The sequence below is a fragment of the Poecilia reticulata genome, linkage group LG16 (assembly GCF_000633615.1).
Source record: "Poecilia reticulata strain Guanapo linkage group LG16, Guppy_female_1.0+MT, whole genome shotgun sequence".
Classification (NCBI taxonomy): domain Eukaryota; kingdom Metazoa; phylum Chordata; class Actinopteri; order Cyprinodontiformes; family Poeciliidae; genus Poecilia; species Poecilia reticulata.
This window is the reverse complement of record NC_024346.1, coordinates 19,589,306-19,607,063: the sequence shown is the minus strand read 5'-3', so window position 1 is coordinate 19,607,063 and position 17,758 is coordinate 19,589,306. Positions and strand designations below refer to the sequence as shown.

The window sequence follows — 17,758 nt, the reverse complement described above, 5'->3', positions numbered from 1 at the left end:
GGCCACTGAACCTCAATGTACTTTAAGATACAAGAAGGAAAGCTCTGCCTGTTGCCTGTATTTTTACGTCTAATGTCATTTAAGATTAGTCAGACATTTTGGTGTTTTTGGATGGTGTCCTGGTAAGGATGCCATCTGGGTGTTCTGATGTGCTGATGAGAAACGTCAGTGACTGTAGAGTGCGTTCAACTGTTTTGTCAGCTAATGGGGTACGATGCACAGTGCTCTTTTGTGGCGAGGAGTGGATGTCCACAACGAACAGCACGTTAATTTAAACACCAAGTGATTCATGACTTAAGGTATATGATCAAATTTGTGTATTGTATCATCAGAACTAGTCTGTTATGTCTTGGAAGACTTTGGCGAACAGAAGGTTGGGGAATTTGATCTGGGGTTGGGTGGGACTGCCCAACCCCAGGGTAAATCCTAATGAGTTGTGAGGATGAACTTGGAACATCTGGAATAGACATGGACTCTGAAAGGGGATTCTATTGCAGGTACAGTTTTTAGAGGCTGAAGGCCTCGGGTTAAGGTTATATACCTTCTTGCTCAGCTGGATTAAAAAGAAAAACAAGATCACAAGAATGTAAAACGCATCATAAATGCCTCTTGAAATTACTAGTTTTACATCACCGCAGTACACAGTGTGGCTGAACATTACACAAACACAAAGATTTCAAACAACTCGGTGAGACATTCAGGAGCAAGTATTCTTACTTTAAAATAGCATGTAGTTGATATCAAGTATTTACAGTCGCTGTACATATAGACACACAAGCATTTTTTCTCATTTTCTATCACTAAATTAGACTTGTTGTACTTTTCAACAATTTGGGAAAGCACTTTAAATAAAGTACTTGCAAATTGTTTCTATTTGCCAGCTTCTGATTTCATTCACATCACCAGGAAAATATCTGCTAAACTCACTCAATCACCTTACTGGTATATAATCAAAAATCAGTGGAAATAAATTTAGGGAGTATAGAAAAGACCCTATGGAGTTCCAAAGAGTTCATGAGAACGAATGTGTCAGTCACTCCAAAGAACAATATGACTAACTTCCCCATACAGAACATGTCTTGACGTTAGTAGTTGTTTAAAAGGCTTTTCCAGAAAACATTTAAAAATTTTTAGCAGTTTCAATACTTCGAATTTCTAATACCCTTAAATTCATAGATCTCTTAGGTTGCTACTGACGACTGGTGTGAATCCATGTCAACGCCTCAATGCATTTAATACTTATTTTACCAACTGTATGCAAGTTATAATAAAAGCAAACTCAATCAGTAATTTGTGTTGAATGAATAAAAAGATCTGCACATTCCAGGACTTATGTTTTGTATCTGTTTTTCTGATGAAGAGCCAAATATTAAATCCTGCAATGTTCAAGCATCTTTACTTTTTCAGACACTTTACACGTCTTTTACAGAGATTCCAATAACTGTATGTGTTGGAGTCAAGACTCCTCTCATCTTCAAGAAAATAAAAGTTTCATAAGCTTAAAAAAGACAGTTTTATGTGGAAAAAGAAACTTTATTTGTAAGAGAAACTAGAGCATAAATTTATGTACAACAAAACAAAATGTGTTTCTTAAAAAAAAACAACTGTATTTCATGGTTCCAAAATACTCAAGGCAACAAGACAAGGAGCAAAACATTAATGTTCTGCGAGAGCTCAGATACAACAGGAGGGGCATGTTTATCAGCCAGTGTACTGATCAGCATATTATCAAATTGAAATCCATCATAATGAACATGTACAAAGTCGGTAATCAGTTTTAAAATCTTAGAAAATACTGATGAGTGTCTGCGACCAAATCTCTTTTCATTTCTGATTGTTCCCATAGAAATAAACCGAGGTCAGAAAACACCAGGTGGATGTTCAGTTCACAGTGACATTTCACGATCCATTGCACCTCTGCAACTGACTGTCAGGAAAAATATTCAGCCATCCATCAATTCAAAGTAGAATGCTTACAGAAACAGCTCATGTTATTTTAGAACAGGCACATAAAACAAAACTTTCTCAAGCCATTATTAAATTCCTGATGATCAAGAGGAAGATTCTTGGGGGGGTATTATGCTTTTCCTATTTAGAGTAATTTATGCGTACCCAAACACATTCTTTAGACACAAATCCAATCCCAGTATTAAATCTCTGAGTCTGGTGAGTAACTCATCTACCCAGAACACTAATAATCCAACATGCTTTTCTGACACACAGCTACAGTTTTAGGCATACTTGAGCAATTTTAAAGTTTTATAGCTCCACATCTAAAGGTTTTCAGGTAGTTTGCTCAAGCTAACAGAAACTATGTTGATAAACTAAGGTAAGGCGCATATACAGAATAAGCTTTAATAATTAGGTATGGGCTTGTCTCCATGAATACGAGACTCTATGACAATCTTGTGTAAAAATATCAATGTATTAAGAAAACAAACAAAATAGCATAAGAGAATATTCCCCAAACAACCAAATGGGTACTTATCAGTACGAAAAAAACAGAGAGACAATTTTAAATGGCTCATAGGCCGTTCAAGAGCAACACTGTGCCCCATTTCTTTTTTGTGATGTAAAATTTTATATGTTATGAAGATGTAACTTTTTTAAAACCTCAGTACACCTTGATGGCTTTAACTGGCCCATGGCACAAGCAGCTTTACACCGTGTTCATCTTTTTTTCCAGATCTCATGTTAAAGGGGAAGAATCATACATGATCATCTTTCTAAATTTAAGCTGGTGTCTGTAGATTATCCTATGATTCCTTCAATGTAAACTCTTAACCTCAACCTTTCAGTGGCACTGGTCTTTTCAGTGGCACTGGTCTTACCTCACTGACATACGTTTAAAATGCATTATTTTAAACCAGGCCTCTTGCGTGGTCCATATAATGGTGAAATAGGTCTGAGACTGCAGGAAATACAACTCCACACACAGCACACTCTAAACTGTCTGAGGAGTCTTTGTTTGATTTGCTGGTATTTTGAGTCCAGGTTGAGTTCACATGTTTTAGGGGTGCAGAAGGTTTTCCGGGGCCATTTTCTTTAACTTTATTGGTGCCAATTAAATGTGTCCTGTTGGGACAATGAGTAGAATAATCTACGTCTAAAGGTTGCATTTGAGGATTTAGATCTGGGTGTTTTTGTGAAGAGTATAAAACAGAGCTAGTTCTGCCAGCTGAGGGTGCAAATTCGCTAGGTGGGGCAATTTTGGCTCTCGACTGAGAACTGTGAGGGTCAGTGAGCAACACTAAATTTGGCTCCTTGCGTAGGTCTAGCACTGACGAATGGCAGAGCTGATGGGTGAACAGCAGATCAAGAGTCCCAAAGCTACATGTGCACTGCTCGCACTGATAAGGCAGTGAAACTTTCTTCGGCCTCTCTTTGATCCAGTGGTAGTCGGGGTGCTGATTCATGTGCTCTCTGTAAGAACTGGCGAATCGGAAACCCTGCCCGCACTGGGGACACGTGAAACGGCCACTTGGCTGCCGATGGACCCTCTGGTGAATCCATAGTTTCTTCCAGCTTCCCAGCGTCTTTCCGCACTGGGTACAGGGGAATGTCTGGTTGGGAGAATGGGTGAGCATGTGGGCCCGGAGCCTGCCCATGTGCCGAAACTGACGCCCACAGCTCGGACACAAGTATTTCCTGGGATCGGATCTGTTATCCAACTTGTTTAGCCTTGAGACAACATATGAGACAGGAAGAGCGGGGCTGACTGGGATCTGAAGCGGCTTGCCTAAGTGAGCGGGGCGTCTTTTGCGAACAATGCTTTGCTGTTTTTTCTGGGGTTTAAAATCTGAAGGCGCAACACAAGGTGGACTGTTGCATTTCGAAGTGCTATGCGAAGGCACTCTGTAACGAATCATTGACATCATCTCCTCCTCTTTTATTGAGCTGAACACGTTCCTTTCCGCTGCGCACCGACTCCGGTGGGCTTCGAAGTCAGACATCACGCTGAACAGCTTGTCGCAATACAAGCAGCGGAACAGCTTGGTGCCCGTGTGCTCCTTCATGTGATTGTTGAAGTTCTGCAGGTGTTCGAAAATGTTCTTGCAGATGTAGCACGTGTACGTCAGCAGCGGCTTTATGCGTCTGTTGGCTTGGGAGTCGTTGCTGCCGCTTACCGGTTTGCACGGGTGGTTTTTGGCGTTGCTGTAGTGGGAGAAGGACTTCTCGCAACGGGTGCAGTTGTAGCGCTTCACAGTCCAGTGCGTCAGCTCGTGCACACGGAGGAAATAAGACTGCCCAAAAGCTCTGCCACATATGTCACACTTGTAGGGCTTCTCTCCCGTGTGGATGCGGACGTGTCGCTTGAGGGCGGACTGGAATGGGAACGTCTTGCCGCAGTACTGGCATGTTTTGCTGCTTTTTTTCTCCTCAAATTCATTCTGAATTTCCTGGGCACTCTTGATGCTTCTGGGTTGGCTTAGATTTTCTATTCTCCTGTTGGGATAAATAAGGGCCGGCTCGTTCACCCCCTGTGTGTGTGTCTCCATATGAGCGGTGAACTGCGAGATGGAGACTCTGATTTTGCACAGCTGGCATTTTTGATACATGTTGTTCTTTAGGTGCATCTTGAGATGGAGATTCAAGTTGGAGTTTTTGGTAAAACCTTTCCCACATTCTGTGCATTTGAAGGGCCTCTCTCCTGTATGAATGCGCTGATGGACGATCAACTGAGACAGAAATTTAAATAGACGGCCACAGTAGCCACATTTTAGCATGTTTTTGCCCCCTTTTTTAACATAAACAATATTATCGTTGACATCCGAGTTGGCTTCTGTCTTCACATTGCCACAGTCAGGTTTCTGTTCAACTTCGGGGGTAGCCTCCTGTTTTTCTACATGGTTGTTGCTTGTGGGAACTTTAAAAACTCTTCTCTTTCTTTTGCCACCTTTCTTACACCTATAGACTGTATGAGCCCTGTTTGGTAATGTAACTGAGGTGTCTGCACTGTTTTGAGAGGCATGATTATCTGACACAGGAGGTAAAGCATTAACCTCCATCTCAATATTCTCAGATTTCACAGTTATAGGTTGTAGTGTTTTTTCAGAGGATGATTCTAAAGCCATGCCAGAGGTTTCTGCTCTCTGCGCATCTGCAGAGAGCAGATGATCTGGATGATCAGATGAATTAGGAATTTGTAACTGAGACTCCTCTCTGCCATTTGTCCTCGAGGACGTCTTTATATCAGAGCTTTCCGTTTGAGAGGGATCTAACAAATCTAATCTGTTCAGATCCTCTTCAGGACTCTTCTCTGGCTCTGGAAAGGATTGCAACTGTTGTACTAAAGGCTCTTCGGCATTAATGTTCCTATCAGTCTCCTGTTTATCAGCACTGCGTTCCACCTGTTTGTCTGTCTCTGCTTCCCCTGCCTCATTGCTCAACACAGGTGAAGCCTCTGTGGAATCATCCAACTTTGCCACTTTGGCTGGAACATTCTCATTAACCAGAGGCTTAGTCCTTCTTCTCCTTCTAATGCCATGATTGTATATCGGGTTACTGTAGTCTGTAGAAGTCCCCTCTGTTATCCTTATGTCAGTATTGCTGCCAGGGTTTCCGTTCTCTGTTGAAGGGTGTTGCTCTCCTCTACTCCTCAGGGTCCATCCGAGGTTATTAGATTGACGGGGTGTGGGTAGCTTTGGAGCAGTTTGTTGGGAAGCTGTAGATTCTGATTTTTTTGGCCGTCCTCTTCTTCTTACCTGCAATGTGACCTCACCATCTACTTTGTCACTCAGGACGGCGTCCGAACCTGATTTCTCATCTTGAGATGATCCACTGATTATATGATGGTCTGAATCACCAGTGATGTGGTTGACTGAAGCTGCTGACAAAGCTGTTGTGGCGCTGACGTCCTCATGCTGATCTGTATCACAACTAGCAGCCTCTGAATCCTTTTTCTCTTCAGTCAAAGTCTGTTTGCCTTTAACATGCCTCCCACGTCTTCGTTTGGCCCTTTTCTTATATGTTGGAGAGTTCACAGAGGTCAGCTGAGGTCCACTGTCCATCCCCACTTGTGACAACGCGTCCTCACTTGGCTGACATTTTAGGTCTGCAGTTGTAGAGCTCGTATGGACGTCAGACTCCTTGTGTTCTGACTCTCTTAGAGCAGACTGATTCAGATCTGTCGCACTCATGTCCTCTCCGCACCTCTCACCAGCAGGTGTCTGTTGAATAATGAGGGAAAAGAGGCTTTAATGTGTTTGGTTGGAAAACTCTCCAAAAAAATTAAACAACTTTAAGATGCACTTTAATCTTTCTCATGTGACTACAGCATGCAGATAAACAAGTAAGCTAATAATGCAAAGCCATGCAAAAGACTTGATCGCACCCGAGCATTTTCACAATCTGCCACACATCACAACCAGAAACCACAATGTATTTTATCCACATTTAGGCTCTGTCCACACTGGAACATTTTTTTCCTAAAATGATAATATTTTTTAGCATTTGTGCTCCATATCTAAAGGGAAACTGCTGCAGAACCTCAGTAAAGGTTTTACAAAAAACTCCATTCATACTTTGTTGTTCCCTATTCTTCTTCTGATTTTGTTCTTTCACTATATTTATAGCCAGCCTTGAATAAGGCCTTAATATAATAAGCAACACTACATGGTGGCAGCAGCACCATGCTGTGGGGATCCATTTTTTCCCAGCAGAGGCAGCTAAGTTTTTTTTATTTTTTAAAGTTGACAGAAATATGGATAAGGCTACAAATAAAGTAAACTTGTTAGAAGCAACAAGTGTTGAGACTGGAGCAGATATTCACATTCCAGCACTGCATTGACTTAAATATCAAGCCAGAGCTACAACTGAATGGTTTACATAAAAGCATATTTATGTGTTAAAATGGCCCAGTCAAAGTTCAGATATAAATCTAATTGAACATTTGTGTGAAATATTGAAAACTGCTCTTGGTAATTTCAAAAAACTTTAGAATGCAATTCCAGGGAAAGGTGATTCTAAAAAATACTGACTTCAGGTGAATATGAATGCCATGGTCGTTACACCTTTAGATCTCTAATTCTAAAAAAAAAAAAAAAACAGGCATCTAATTGCTTTAATTTTACATTTCACAATTACACAATACCGTTAGCTGGTATTTCACATAAAAACCCTATCAAATGTTAGTGTTTGAGGAAAAAATATTTAAAAGTTCAAAGGGCATGAATACTTTTGCAGGGTACCATACTTGGGACTGTGAGATAATATGGTGTACTTTAAAATTAAAACTGTAGACATGCGCTCCTAAAACTGGCGAGTTTTCAACATCAGCACTTTCTTATAACTCTTGCTTTCCATGCACTTTTTCTTCCTTCAGTAGCTACCTGCTTGCAGTCTGATGGAGCGTGAACAAAACTGCAGGGGGAGCTTGCAGACGTTAAATCAGATTCTGTATTTTGATCACCGCTTCCTTTGCCGAACGACATTTTAGTCCCCATGGCAAGAAGTCTGCAGGGAAGAAAATGACAAACAAGCAGTGATGCAAAATCAAAGAACAACGTAATCGTAATGTCTGACATCAATATGTAGAATTTGCAGCAAAAAAAGCATGAAAAAGTGCCACAGTGGTGGTTTGTGTCAACAGCTTACAAGTGGTTGTTTGCATTGTGTTCGTATGAAGATGATAAACAAGCACGGGCATCATCGTTCATGGTGGTATAAATCTGAAGCAGATAAAGGATTCTTCATTGCCTATCAGTGGGGGAAAATATAAAATATACTATTCTACACATCTATAGAGGTTGCAGTTTTTACTTAAAAATGAACAACGTTCAATGTAACTTGTCTGCTGTATGCGATATCCACTAGCTGCAACATTAAAAACACTGAAAGCATCAGGTGCTCTGAGAAATTGTCTGACGACAATTTTGATTTAGACTGATCAGTAATCGGCAAACTGGAAAACGAAATGTACTTATTTTTCCCAATAAGTGGATACATGACACATCAGAGGTAACTTTGAAAGTAACTCTTTCTGGTGCATGAGTTGCTGCTGAGGGAAAACTAGTGAACTGAAGCTATGACATGTGCGGTAGTTCATGAAGCAGATGCATCAAACCAGTGGGCTGAAGCATGGTTTGGTTATGTGAATGCTGCTTTGGATCCGTCTTCTTTTGGGTCAATCATGTGAAAAAACAAGTGTGTCACTGAGTGGATTGTTCCTACTGAATGGTGTTCAGTTTTCCAAACACCTACAAACTTGTCAGTCAATCCCAGCATCTGCTTTTGCCAGAATGCCAAAAAGTGTGCATTTGGATTAGTTTGCACATTTTAAAATATTTCATTTGACTTTATTAGTAGATTTTTAGTAATGCTTTGAGAGAGTGAATGTGGGTCATTTTACAAAAATTGTTTGATTTTATGTTACTATGAGCAAATCACTGTTGCTCATAAAGTTAATTTAAAACAACTGTGTTTGCTCTTTCTATAGTACATGAATAAAATCGGTATTGGCAGATCAGTAATCATTTCTCATCAGTGCGCCTCTAAATGAAACATAAAAAACACGACTTTTTACTGAACAACTCTATTGGTTAGTTGGATATCATTTTTAACGCATCCCAAAACAGCTCATTTACACGTGGAGAGATGTGCTGTAACAAAAACACAGTAACTTGTTCAAAGCACTGCATATGATCAATAAATATAAAAACATAGGGGAAACTGCATGTCCGGATGTAGAAGCTGCTGTTAACATCAGCCCGCTCCTCTCCTCCATTGAACATCTGATGGAGACTTTCTGACCAACAATGACTTGTGTCTGTCTCATATTTCACACCACTTATGCCGATCAGACAAAATGGCACAGACTTGTTTCCCAAGCCTTTTTGTAATGTTTCACCCCTGCATCCAGACACCAGTTAACATTAGAAACTAATAGCAGCATGACCAACAGTGAATGTGAGGCATCTATGGTTCTGTAGGCCAGTTAGCTAGCTCGGTTTTCTAAAGCGTCGCAGGCCAACCGCACCAACCCGTTAACCCCAGCGTCTACTGGCAAAACTTTGTTTATAAACAATAAGGAGTGAGTGAATCATTTTAGAGCTGCGGTTCGTGGAGCGTGATGGGTGGTAAACACAAAGTGCCTGCCTTACACTGCTTTGCCTGCGCGGGGTAAAACCAAGTCGGGATTGGTTTCTGCGTCGCGTGCACGAACCGCTGCTCCGCTAGCTAGCACTAGCTAACTCAAACCTGGCTCTCTCTGAGGCTGTTTGGAAACTTTCTGCGGTGTAACAGTGACCCAGACACGGGGTTGCACACGGGAACCAGGCTTTACCTTCTTTTCGGGCCAGTTTTCTGCAATACGACACTCGTTATCCATGCACAAAGCAGCCAGACTAATGCTAATAGCGCTGTGTGGGTTAACAGAGCGTCTGCTTCCCGTTCCGTCGGAAATAGGACTATTCTCCTAGAGGACTAGCAAAAAATGCACAAAATCCCAAGATGTTTCCACAGTAATGGGGAATACTACAACAGGCTCTTGACAAAACAGAGTAATAACTAGACAGCTATATTTAAAAAGACGCTGACCGGAATGTATGTTTTAGGAATAATAATAACAGCATACACTAATATGTTTTACTTTGAATATATTCCCTAACATTTTGGATACAAATTAAAATGTTTAGTGTGCAAATGCCTCCAATGTAACACTGGGTCTGAATAAACGGAACGCCTGATATAGAGTTTAAATTGAGATTTATGGTATTTAAAGTTTTGATTTGACGTTTGCCTACGCTCATCATACACATGAATGCCATTGCGTTTTGTCTTTCAATTTTCCATTGGAAACATTCATTTCTTACAATGTGGAATTAAAAACAACAAAGTAAAACAAGAATTGTGTATAACTGCTGTGAAAAGGTATTTTCCCTTCTCCAGATTTTTCTGTTTTTGTTTTCGTCACATATATTATAGAATATTACTATCATACAAAGATAACTAAAGTAGTGACAACATGCTGTTTAGTTCTGTAAGCATAAGTAACACGTTTTTTTTTCTCCCGGCACCTCATGCTGTTCGCCAAATTTCTAATTGTATTTCCAAACAGCCCAACTTTTCCGTTATTACAATATTAAACAAAATAAATTAAGTCATTCAAGCGCCAGCTCTCCGAATGTAATTTATTTGGTATTTACACTGGCGCTTGTTGTGTAATGATGCTTTCACAAGCAGTCTGTGAATGCCTCATAAACGCATTGATGACGATCTACTTTGCTAAATCACAATTGTGTTTTATTTCAAGCTACTCCCTCTGCTGGAGAACTTGTGCAGTTGGGTTGGGGTTATTCCGAAATGTGAGTGGACAAGAGCAGCAATTACAACTCTCACTTAAAGGTGTAAGCACTTAAATAATTGTGTTATTATAAACAGTTTTAAAAAAAAAAATAAACTGAACATTTGACAACAAAACGTTACTCTATTTGCGTTTTATTACCTGCCCGTTTCTCAAGGGATAACACTGCTGATATTTACTTCGAAGTCGGAAGTTTGGAAAATATCCATTTCACTATTCTCCTGGCATCTGGACAAATTTAGATTAACTGTGTACAAACGCTTAAGCCCAAAATTATTCATGTAAGAACAGAATGAATAATCATGTAATGGAGTATGTTTGTGACAGCAAGCGAAACACTCAAAAGATGAAACTGTTAAAAAAAGAAACATTTATTTACATTTTGATGATAAATGGCATGACATTGATTATCTATACACTTTATAATAATATTAAATTTTTTATGGCATTCATTGGCATTACAGCAATCAAATCCTTATAATTGCTGAGGAGCGTTTTGCATGTTCCCAAAGGTTATCTTTGGTGATGAGCCTCACGTCTTAGGGGTTTGGAGGGCCTTCTGGCCATCACCCTAACCCTAAAGTATTCCCCACAAATCACACTCAAATTGGGCGATGGCTGGCCCACTCCAAACTGGTAAAAGTACTTCAAGTCAGAGGAAGCATGTTGGCAAAATTAAAATTCTTTGTGCTTAAATCTGACAGCGGTACGAATAATTTTGGGCTTGTCTGTACTATGTTTTTATTAGAAAGCCTTGCCAGTACAAGTTGCATATTTCCAAGAAGGAAAAAAAAGAAAACAAGTTTGAAAATATACTTTATTACATCATATACTGTATTCATAAACTCCGACAAAGCTGGTAGGAACACACAAGGAATAAGGATTTCAGTCCCACAGCTTCAACAACAAACTCACCTGACTAAAAACCTGATTAAAAAAACAGAACTTTTACACAGCACCTGGTTTCCCCATCTACAGTGGACAAACCACGCGCACATATCATGAAGCTGAACTTAATTTACACAAATTCCCATTTCGAGGGGGAGCAACTTCAAACTCGTGAACCATCTACATGAACATTTACTTTATTAGAAAAAGATAGCTGGCTTATGAAAGAAGCATTTGAACCACAGTTCCCTACTCCTAAAGCAGTTTGAGGAAAGCTCAGAAGCATGTAGTCCCTGTGTGATGAAATACGTTGATTCTTGGTAGTCAACGTAAAACAGTGACATGCAAACATAAAGTGCCGCACTACACTACTAGTCAACTCTTTATGGGGACTGATGAGGTTACTTGATAAATCACCTCAGCTGGCTTTTCAGGTCCACTCTCAACAATGAAACAGTCATCATCGGACTCTGCTCCTGCGCCTCCGTTGACGGGGGTCGACGCCTTCCCCTTCTCCACGCTGACCGCCGTGTGTTGGGGCTTCTTTGTGCTGGCAACGGGAGGAAATCCCAGCTTTCTCTCACCGTTCATTTGCGGGGCGCTTGGTGTTACCTTTACAATTCTGTAATCTCGTTTGCCACCAATCATGTGCTTCGCCATGAACTCCTGGGCCTTGACGCACTTGTGCCTCTGGAGCCGCTGGGCGCTTTCAAACGGAAGATGACAGACCCGACAGGTGAAGTTGCTCTGCGACGAGGGGTCCTCAGACGCCTTCTGCGCCGCGACAGGACTGATGCGATCCCTCTGAGCACCTGGACTGAACGCGCCAGTGTTTGGAGTCTTTGCTGTGATGGAAACACCAGAGTAAGGCTTGGACGCAGTGGCATTCTGACTCTTCAACTGCAAAGGAGCAGTGATGTTCGGTGCTCGGTTGGTGTTATTGTTGTATGTTCTGATGTTCTGGTTCTTTGCAACCGCGGCCAGAAGTGGCCGACTCCTCTTTCCAGCTGCGCTTGGATTTTGGTTTTCCAGCTGCTGAGCGAAAGCAACCTGAGGCGAACGGGAAGGCTGATTCTTTTTAGGATTGGCTCCACTTCGGGGCTTGTAACTCAACGGTCTCGCGGTGATGAGTCGATACTTGCTCTGATTGTTGGAGTTGCAAATGTGAAATCGAGGCACTAGCTTTTTGCTCGACAGCAGCAACCCGCATCCTATGCAGCCAGAGACTTTATCTGCCACATGTGAGCTGTAGTGGGAGACAAGGGCCACCTTTGACATGAACCCCTGCTCACATTTACCACAAGTGTATGGCTGTGTCTGTCTGAAATTTGTCATTGTTTGCAAAAGTACAACGGGCTGATAAAGCGTCCAAAGGTCCACGGTTGGTGCACCAACATCTGCGAAGATGTTCTGCACGGCTGCAACTTGGGGGACAGGGTTTGAAAGCAACTCAGGCACTTGCGGAATCTGCACCGCTTGTGTAGAAACACAAGAAGCGAGACCTGAAGTATTGGGTACTTGAAGTTTGGAAACTGAGGGTACACTGCCCTCATTAGGTGCCTTCCAGACAACCTCACCATCTTGCAACCTTTTCAGCTTCTCCTCCTCTTCCCTGTACTTCTCGATCCTTCGCTTTCGGATGGTTTTATGATCGAGCACTTGATGCCCAGGTTCGTGTGTAGTGCTGTGCTCCAGCATGTCTTTGTACTCGGTGAACTCCGTTCCACAGGAGCAGATGAAACTCGCCAGGGGACACACGTGCTCCTCAAGGCATTTCTGATTGGCAAAGATCTGCTCGCAGCTGAAGCAGAAGTGGCCCGAGTTTGTCAGGTCTATGGTGTTGCCATCCTCGAGCATGCTCTGCAGGATTTTTCTCTTGCGCTCCATGATCAGGCTGGGCATATGTGTGTGATCACAGCTGATGTGGAGTCTGCAAGAACACCTTTCCTGTAAAGTCAAACAGATAATTAATGCACGTCAAAAATAACAATACAGCTTATGAAAAAATATTTCCCCCAGTATATATATATTTTTTTACTTTTTTGCTAATTTGTTACGCATGTTTAGCGTAGTTTATTTATTTCACACATATTCCCATTCACAATGCGAATACTCAACATATTTAGGTAACTGAAAAGGAAGTAGACATAAGTATAAACTTATCTGATCCTGCCCTCTGACTTTTTAGCTTACTTTTTTACACATTATTGTTTAGTTAAAGAAATTATTTTAAGAGACAAATAAATACAAAAAGTCTTTTATCCAGAGTTTAGTCCGGACTTTAATCAAACCTTTATTTTATGTATTTTATATCACTCATAGTTAGCATGCTGGTTGTGTTTGCCAGATATTAACCCTCAAGATTTTTTATTACAAAAATAATTTACAACAAAGTATCCAAGTCCAAAAGCATCAGATCAACCCCAGATCATAATGCTGCCACCACCATATGGGACAGTCAATGTGTTCCTTATGTGTAATCCTGGGGTAGGTTTGTTGACTTAACAAGACGCACGTCTTCCAAAAAGATCCACTTTTGTTTTTTTCAGTTCAGAATATTTTCACTTCAGTCTCAAAGATCAAGATGGGTTTTTTCTAATGCGAGACAGGCAATCATTTTCTTCACGATTCACTTCTGTCAAATTTTGAAAAGAGATTGACAAAAAAAATGTCTGAGGTATCAACTACTATTACTAGTTACTGTATTGTGGTATAGTAGGATCTTCAATAGCTGCAGTTGGAAAGAAATGAAATGCTGCTGGTCAGCAGCTGAAAGGAGGCGGCTACACAAATTTTCTAAAATTTTGCTTAAATCCATGTATGAAAAATAAAGCCATTGTTGCTTTGTTTTCAATAAAACATGATGATGTACATTTTTGTTTTCGATTTTGACCATGAAACTATGTTTTATCTACAGTCAACTGGAGCTATCAAAAATCAGAAGGGAAGATTAGCCCAAACCCAATTTGTCTTAAAAAAAAGTGAACATGGTCAAGGAAAATAAAATTGATTAGTTTTTTTCTTTTTTCTGCTAAGTCTTCTGTTCCTTCTCTTGAAATCTTTCACATTTCTTTAAGCGCATAGATTAGCTCATGACACCCTTTGTCGTTTATAACTGGCTTATTTACTACAACCTGTTGCTGTAACTACATGCAGGTTGATTGTAGTCCATAAAAAACAATAAACATGTTTAGATCAACGGGTCTACTGCTGGTGCTTCTGCTCAATAAGCTGGACTGGGTAACACTTCATTTGAAGGGGTGTGCATAAGACTGACGTAACACCTGTCAAGAACATAAAGAAGTTTTATGAATGTTTATGACTGTTGTCATGAAGTGTCATTCGGTAAATAACGATACTTTGAATGCAAAGTTGCTCCAAAAGTCCATTAAAAGTGCCAACTTTGCATGATTTTGTAAATGATGACAATGTAATGCAAAGTTGGCACTTTTAATGGACTTTCATGCAACTTTTAGAGCAACTTTGCATTAAAAGTGTCATTATTTACCGAATGACACTTCATGACAACTGTCATAAACATTCATAAACACTTTATGTTCATGACAAATGCTATGTCATGTTTATGACAGTGTCATGTCAGTCTTATGCACACCCCTTCAAATAAAGTGTTACAATGGATTGTTGATTTGCTCCTGGCTTCACTCTGTCCACTAAAAAACACATTTTAAATGGTAGTTTTGAGAATTTACACTGATAAACACAGAAAATTATTGACTATCTAATTTTGTTCCCCCAGATATCTATAAAAGAAAGAAAGGGTGTCAAATTTCCAACTGTTAAAATGTTGGTCTGATAAAACTGTTTTACCTGATAAGATTTTCTTTACTCCACCATATAGTTGGGTTGTTAAAGATCACTTAACTTTAAGTGAAAGAATAAACCCGGAGGGAGAACACATGCTTCCTTAGCCTAAGTAAAGTTCAGATCAAGTCAAAGATTTTTTAAAAACAATTTCTATGTTTATTTCACCGGCTCAGTGTAATATTTAAGGTTTTAAAGTAAATTCATGAACATAAATGAAACCAAAATTGTGGCTTTTTAAACACAGTAACCATGTTTTGAAACCCACACACGCGATCTCAGTTCATTTAATTCTTCTTTTATTAAAATTGTCTGTTTTGACACACAAAATAGGGCTGCACAAGATATTGCATGTTTATTGTTGCAATAAAAAAAAAACATATGCTAAATGAGAAGAACTGTCTGGACTGCATTAAATGTTTGCCAACTATTTAAGAGTAGTCCATCTATGCCTGTAATACATTTGGTGACACTTGTTGAACCATCCATCCATTGTTCACCCCGTGATTCCTCGCAGGTGGGGCTGGTGCCCATCTCCAGCAGTAATTGGGGCGAGGAGTGGAGTTCGTCGTTTAACGTAGCATAAAAATGTTAGAGTTGGTAAGGTGGCAGAGTAATAAAGAAATCGAAAGTAAGTTGTTTCAATACAAAGACAATAAACTAAAAGCACCGTTTTAAATAAAACTTAGTTAGAATGGAAATAGTTATATATTTTTCAGTAGCTGGATGGACTCAAATATCTGGGATCCTTGCTCACCATAAATCGTAAGCAGAATAAATCATGCACCTGGTTTTAGATAAATTTTAGTTGTATTGTATCGTTGTCGTAGCGTTCACCAAAAGAATTGCATATTTTCATAATATCGTGCAGACCTAATACAACTGTTTTGGAAAAATGACAAAAAAACCCCACCATACCTACTTATTTCCTGTTTTATAACACCAATTCTAGACCACTGCTTGTAAACGTATTTGAAGACATCTTTGAATTCGAGTTAATTGGAGATTAGAAAAATACACGTCCTTGATCTTAATGTCCATTGCCTTCTCCCTTCCTATGGTTTTTCTACATGAACATTAACAGTAACTTCAGCGGATTTCTTTCTTTTGTTCCAGCTCTTGTCACTCAAATCATTCTAGAAAAATAAAACTTCACTAAATTCAGTGCTGGGTAAAACTGGGAAACCTTCATTTTTAATAACAGTTTTATTATCATTTTCCGCTGCTTACAAAAATGAATATTCAAGATAATAAACGATTAATAATTGCGGAAAATGGCTTTGGGTACTTTTCTAAATATGATGTTGCATATCATCCAAAAAGATAATGCAACTCACGAACATCGAATTAACTATTCGTCCAAATAATTACAATGTACTAAACAGGCTGCAACTATAAAAGATGGAGCCACTGGAATCCTAGCAGAGTATTTCAACATAATTCGCTGTAATAATGCGAAAAAAGAAAATCCTGCAACATTAAACACGTTTAATCGACTCACCGCCTTACTTTGTTAAACGCGGGCTTGTCTTGCTATTAGCCTGCAATGCTAACATTAGCATCAAACAGACCACGGATGCTACCACCGCCTTACCTTCAGGTTAACGTCAATCAAAAATGTGTCATATCTTTGGGTTGAAACAGTAAAAAAGCTTGTTCTCTGTTGTTTCCGGAGACAGTAAGAACTTGGCCCACTTGCCGGTGCTACACACGAACAAGTAGCAGATAGTTAGCCCTCCAAATCAATCCGAATAACAAGAGAGAGGGGGGAAAACGTATTTTCTTCTACATTCACATCCGGGTTTTCTTGGCTTTACCGCCCCCTATCTGCTGAAGAACTTCCTTCTTTTATCATGGGTGACTTGAGACTGACTAAATGTGTCTCAATACTGTAAAGCATACTTTGGTAACACAAAAATCTTTGAGGAAATTTTTATTATTTTTGACATGACATCCAGAAAAGTTAGAGACAGTCATCCACTAACTAAAAAAAATTAGGCATAAATATAAGCTTCTCATAAAATCTTAAAAATGGTTCCTTATAATTTCCAGTCACTGAAAACCTTTCATATCCATAACAAATGAAGGTGTAAGAAATGGTTGTTGATATATCTGTACTACATCTACATTTTCTTTTAACCACTTTAAATATATATAGGTAACTTTAAATATATATAGGTAAATGTAAAATTAAAAATGTTGTTTCCAGAAAATGTAGTCATGTACCTTTCTGTTTCACTTAATTGTGAAATCGTCTCTGTTGGTCTATCACATAAAACCTATTTTAAGATTATGACTAATGTGACAAAAATAATGGAACAATTAAAGGGATATACACTGCTCAAAAAAATAAAGGCAACACTTAAACAACACAATATAACTCCAAGTAAATCAAACTTCTGTGAAATCAAACTGTCCACTTAGGAAGCAACACTGATTGACAATCAATTTCACCAGCTGTTGTGCAAATGGAATAGACAACAGATGGAAATCATTGACAATTAGCAAGACACACTCAATAAAGGAGTGGTTCTGCAGGTGGGGACCACAGACCACTTCTCAGTACCTATGCTGTCTGGCTCATGTTTTGGTCAGTTTTGAATGTTGGTGGTGCTTTCACACTCAGGTAGCATGAGACGGACTCTACAACCCACACAAGTGGCTCATGTAGTGCAGCTCATCCAGGATGGCACATCAATGCGAGCTGTGGCAAGAAGGTTTGCTGTGTCTGTCAGCGTAGTGTCC

At 39.8% G+C, this 17,758-nt stretch overlaps 2 protein-coding genes across 3 annotated transcripts; both read right to left on the bottom strand.

The window, feature by feature from the left end:
* Positions 1-1,494: 1,494 nt before the first annotated feature.
* LOC103478468 (zinc finger protein 616) lies at positions 1,495-9,407 on the bottom strand. Of its 2 annotated transcripts, none has more exons than XM_008432357.2 (3): positions 9,284-9,407; positions 7,332-7,455; positions 1,495-6,170 (listed from the first exon to the last, which is right to left on the bottom strand). In XM_008432357.2, the coding sequence occupies exons 2-3, from the start codon at positions 7,443-7,445 to the stop codon at positions 2,862-2,864; spliced, it is 3,423 nt and encodes a 1,140-aa protein (XP_008430579.1). In that variant the 5' UTR covers positions 7,446-7,455; positions 9,284-9,407; the 3' UTR covers positions 1,495-2,861. The 2 variants fall into 2 exon arrangements, with proteins under 2 accessions (XP_008430579.1, XP_008430580.1); XM_008432358.2 differs by lacking the exon at positions 9,284-9,407 and adding an exon at positions 9,102-9,271.
* A 1,695-nt stretch (positions 9,408-11,102) lies between these two features.
* LOC103478469 (uncharacterized) lies at positions 11,103-16,819 on the bottom strand. The gene is made up of 2 exons (XM_008432359.2): positions 16,608-16,819; positions 11,103-13,138 (listed from the first exon to the last, which is right to left on the bottom strand). The coding sequence occupies exon 2, from the start codon at positions 13,091-13,093 to the stop codon at positions 11,567-11,569; it is 1,527 nt and encodes a 508-aa protein (XP_008430581.1). The 5' UTR covers positions 13,094-13,138; positions 16,608-16,819; the 3' UTR covers positions 11,103-11,566.
* Positions 16,820-17,758: the final 939 nt, after the last annotated feature.

What these genes read in the sequence shown, in the direction of transcription:
- LOC103478468 (XM_008432357.2), bottom strand. Translation starts at nt 7,445, where the DNA reads ATGGGGACTAAAATGTCGTTCGGCAAAGGAAGCGGTGATCAAAATACA. An exon ending in CTCCATCAGACTGCAAGCAG is followed by an intron (nt 6,171 to 7,331) that starts GTAGCTACTGAA and finishes ATTATTCAACAG; the next exon opens with ACACCTGCTGGTGAGAGGTG.
- LOC103478469 (XM_008432359.2), bottom strand. Translation starts at nt 13,093, where the DNA reads ATGCCCAGCCTGATCATGGAGCGCAAGAGAAAAATCCTGCAGAGCATG.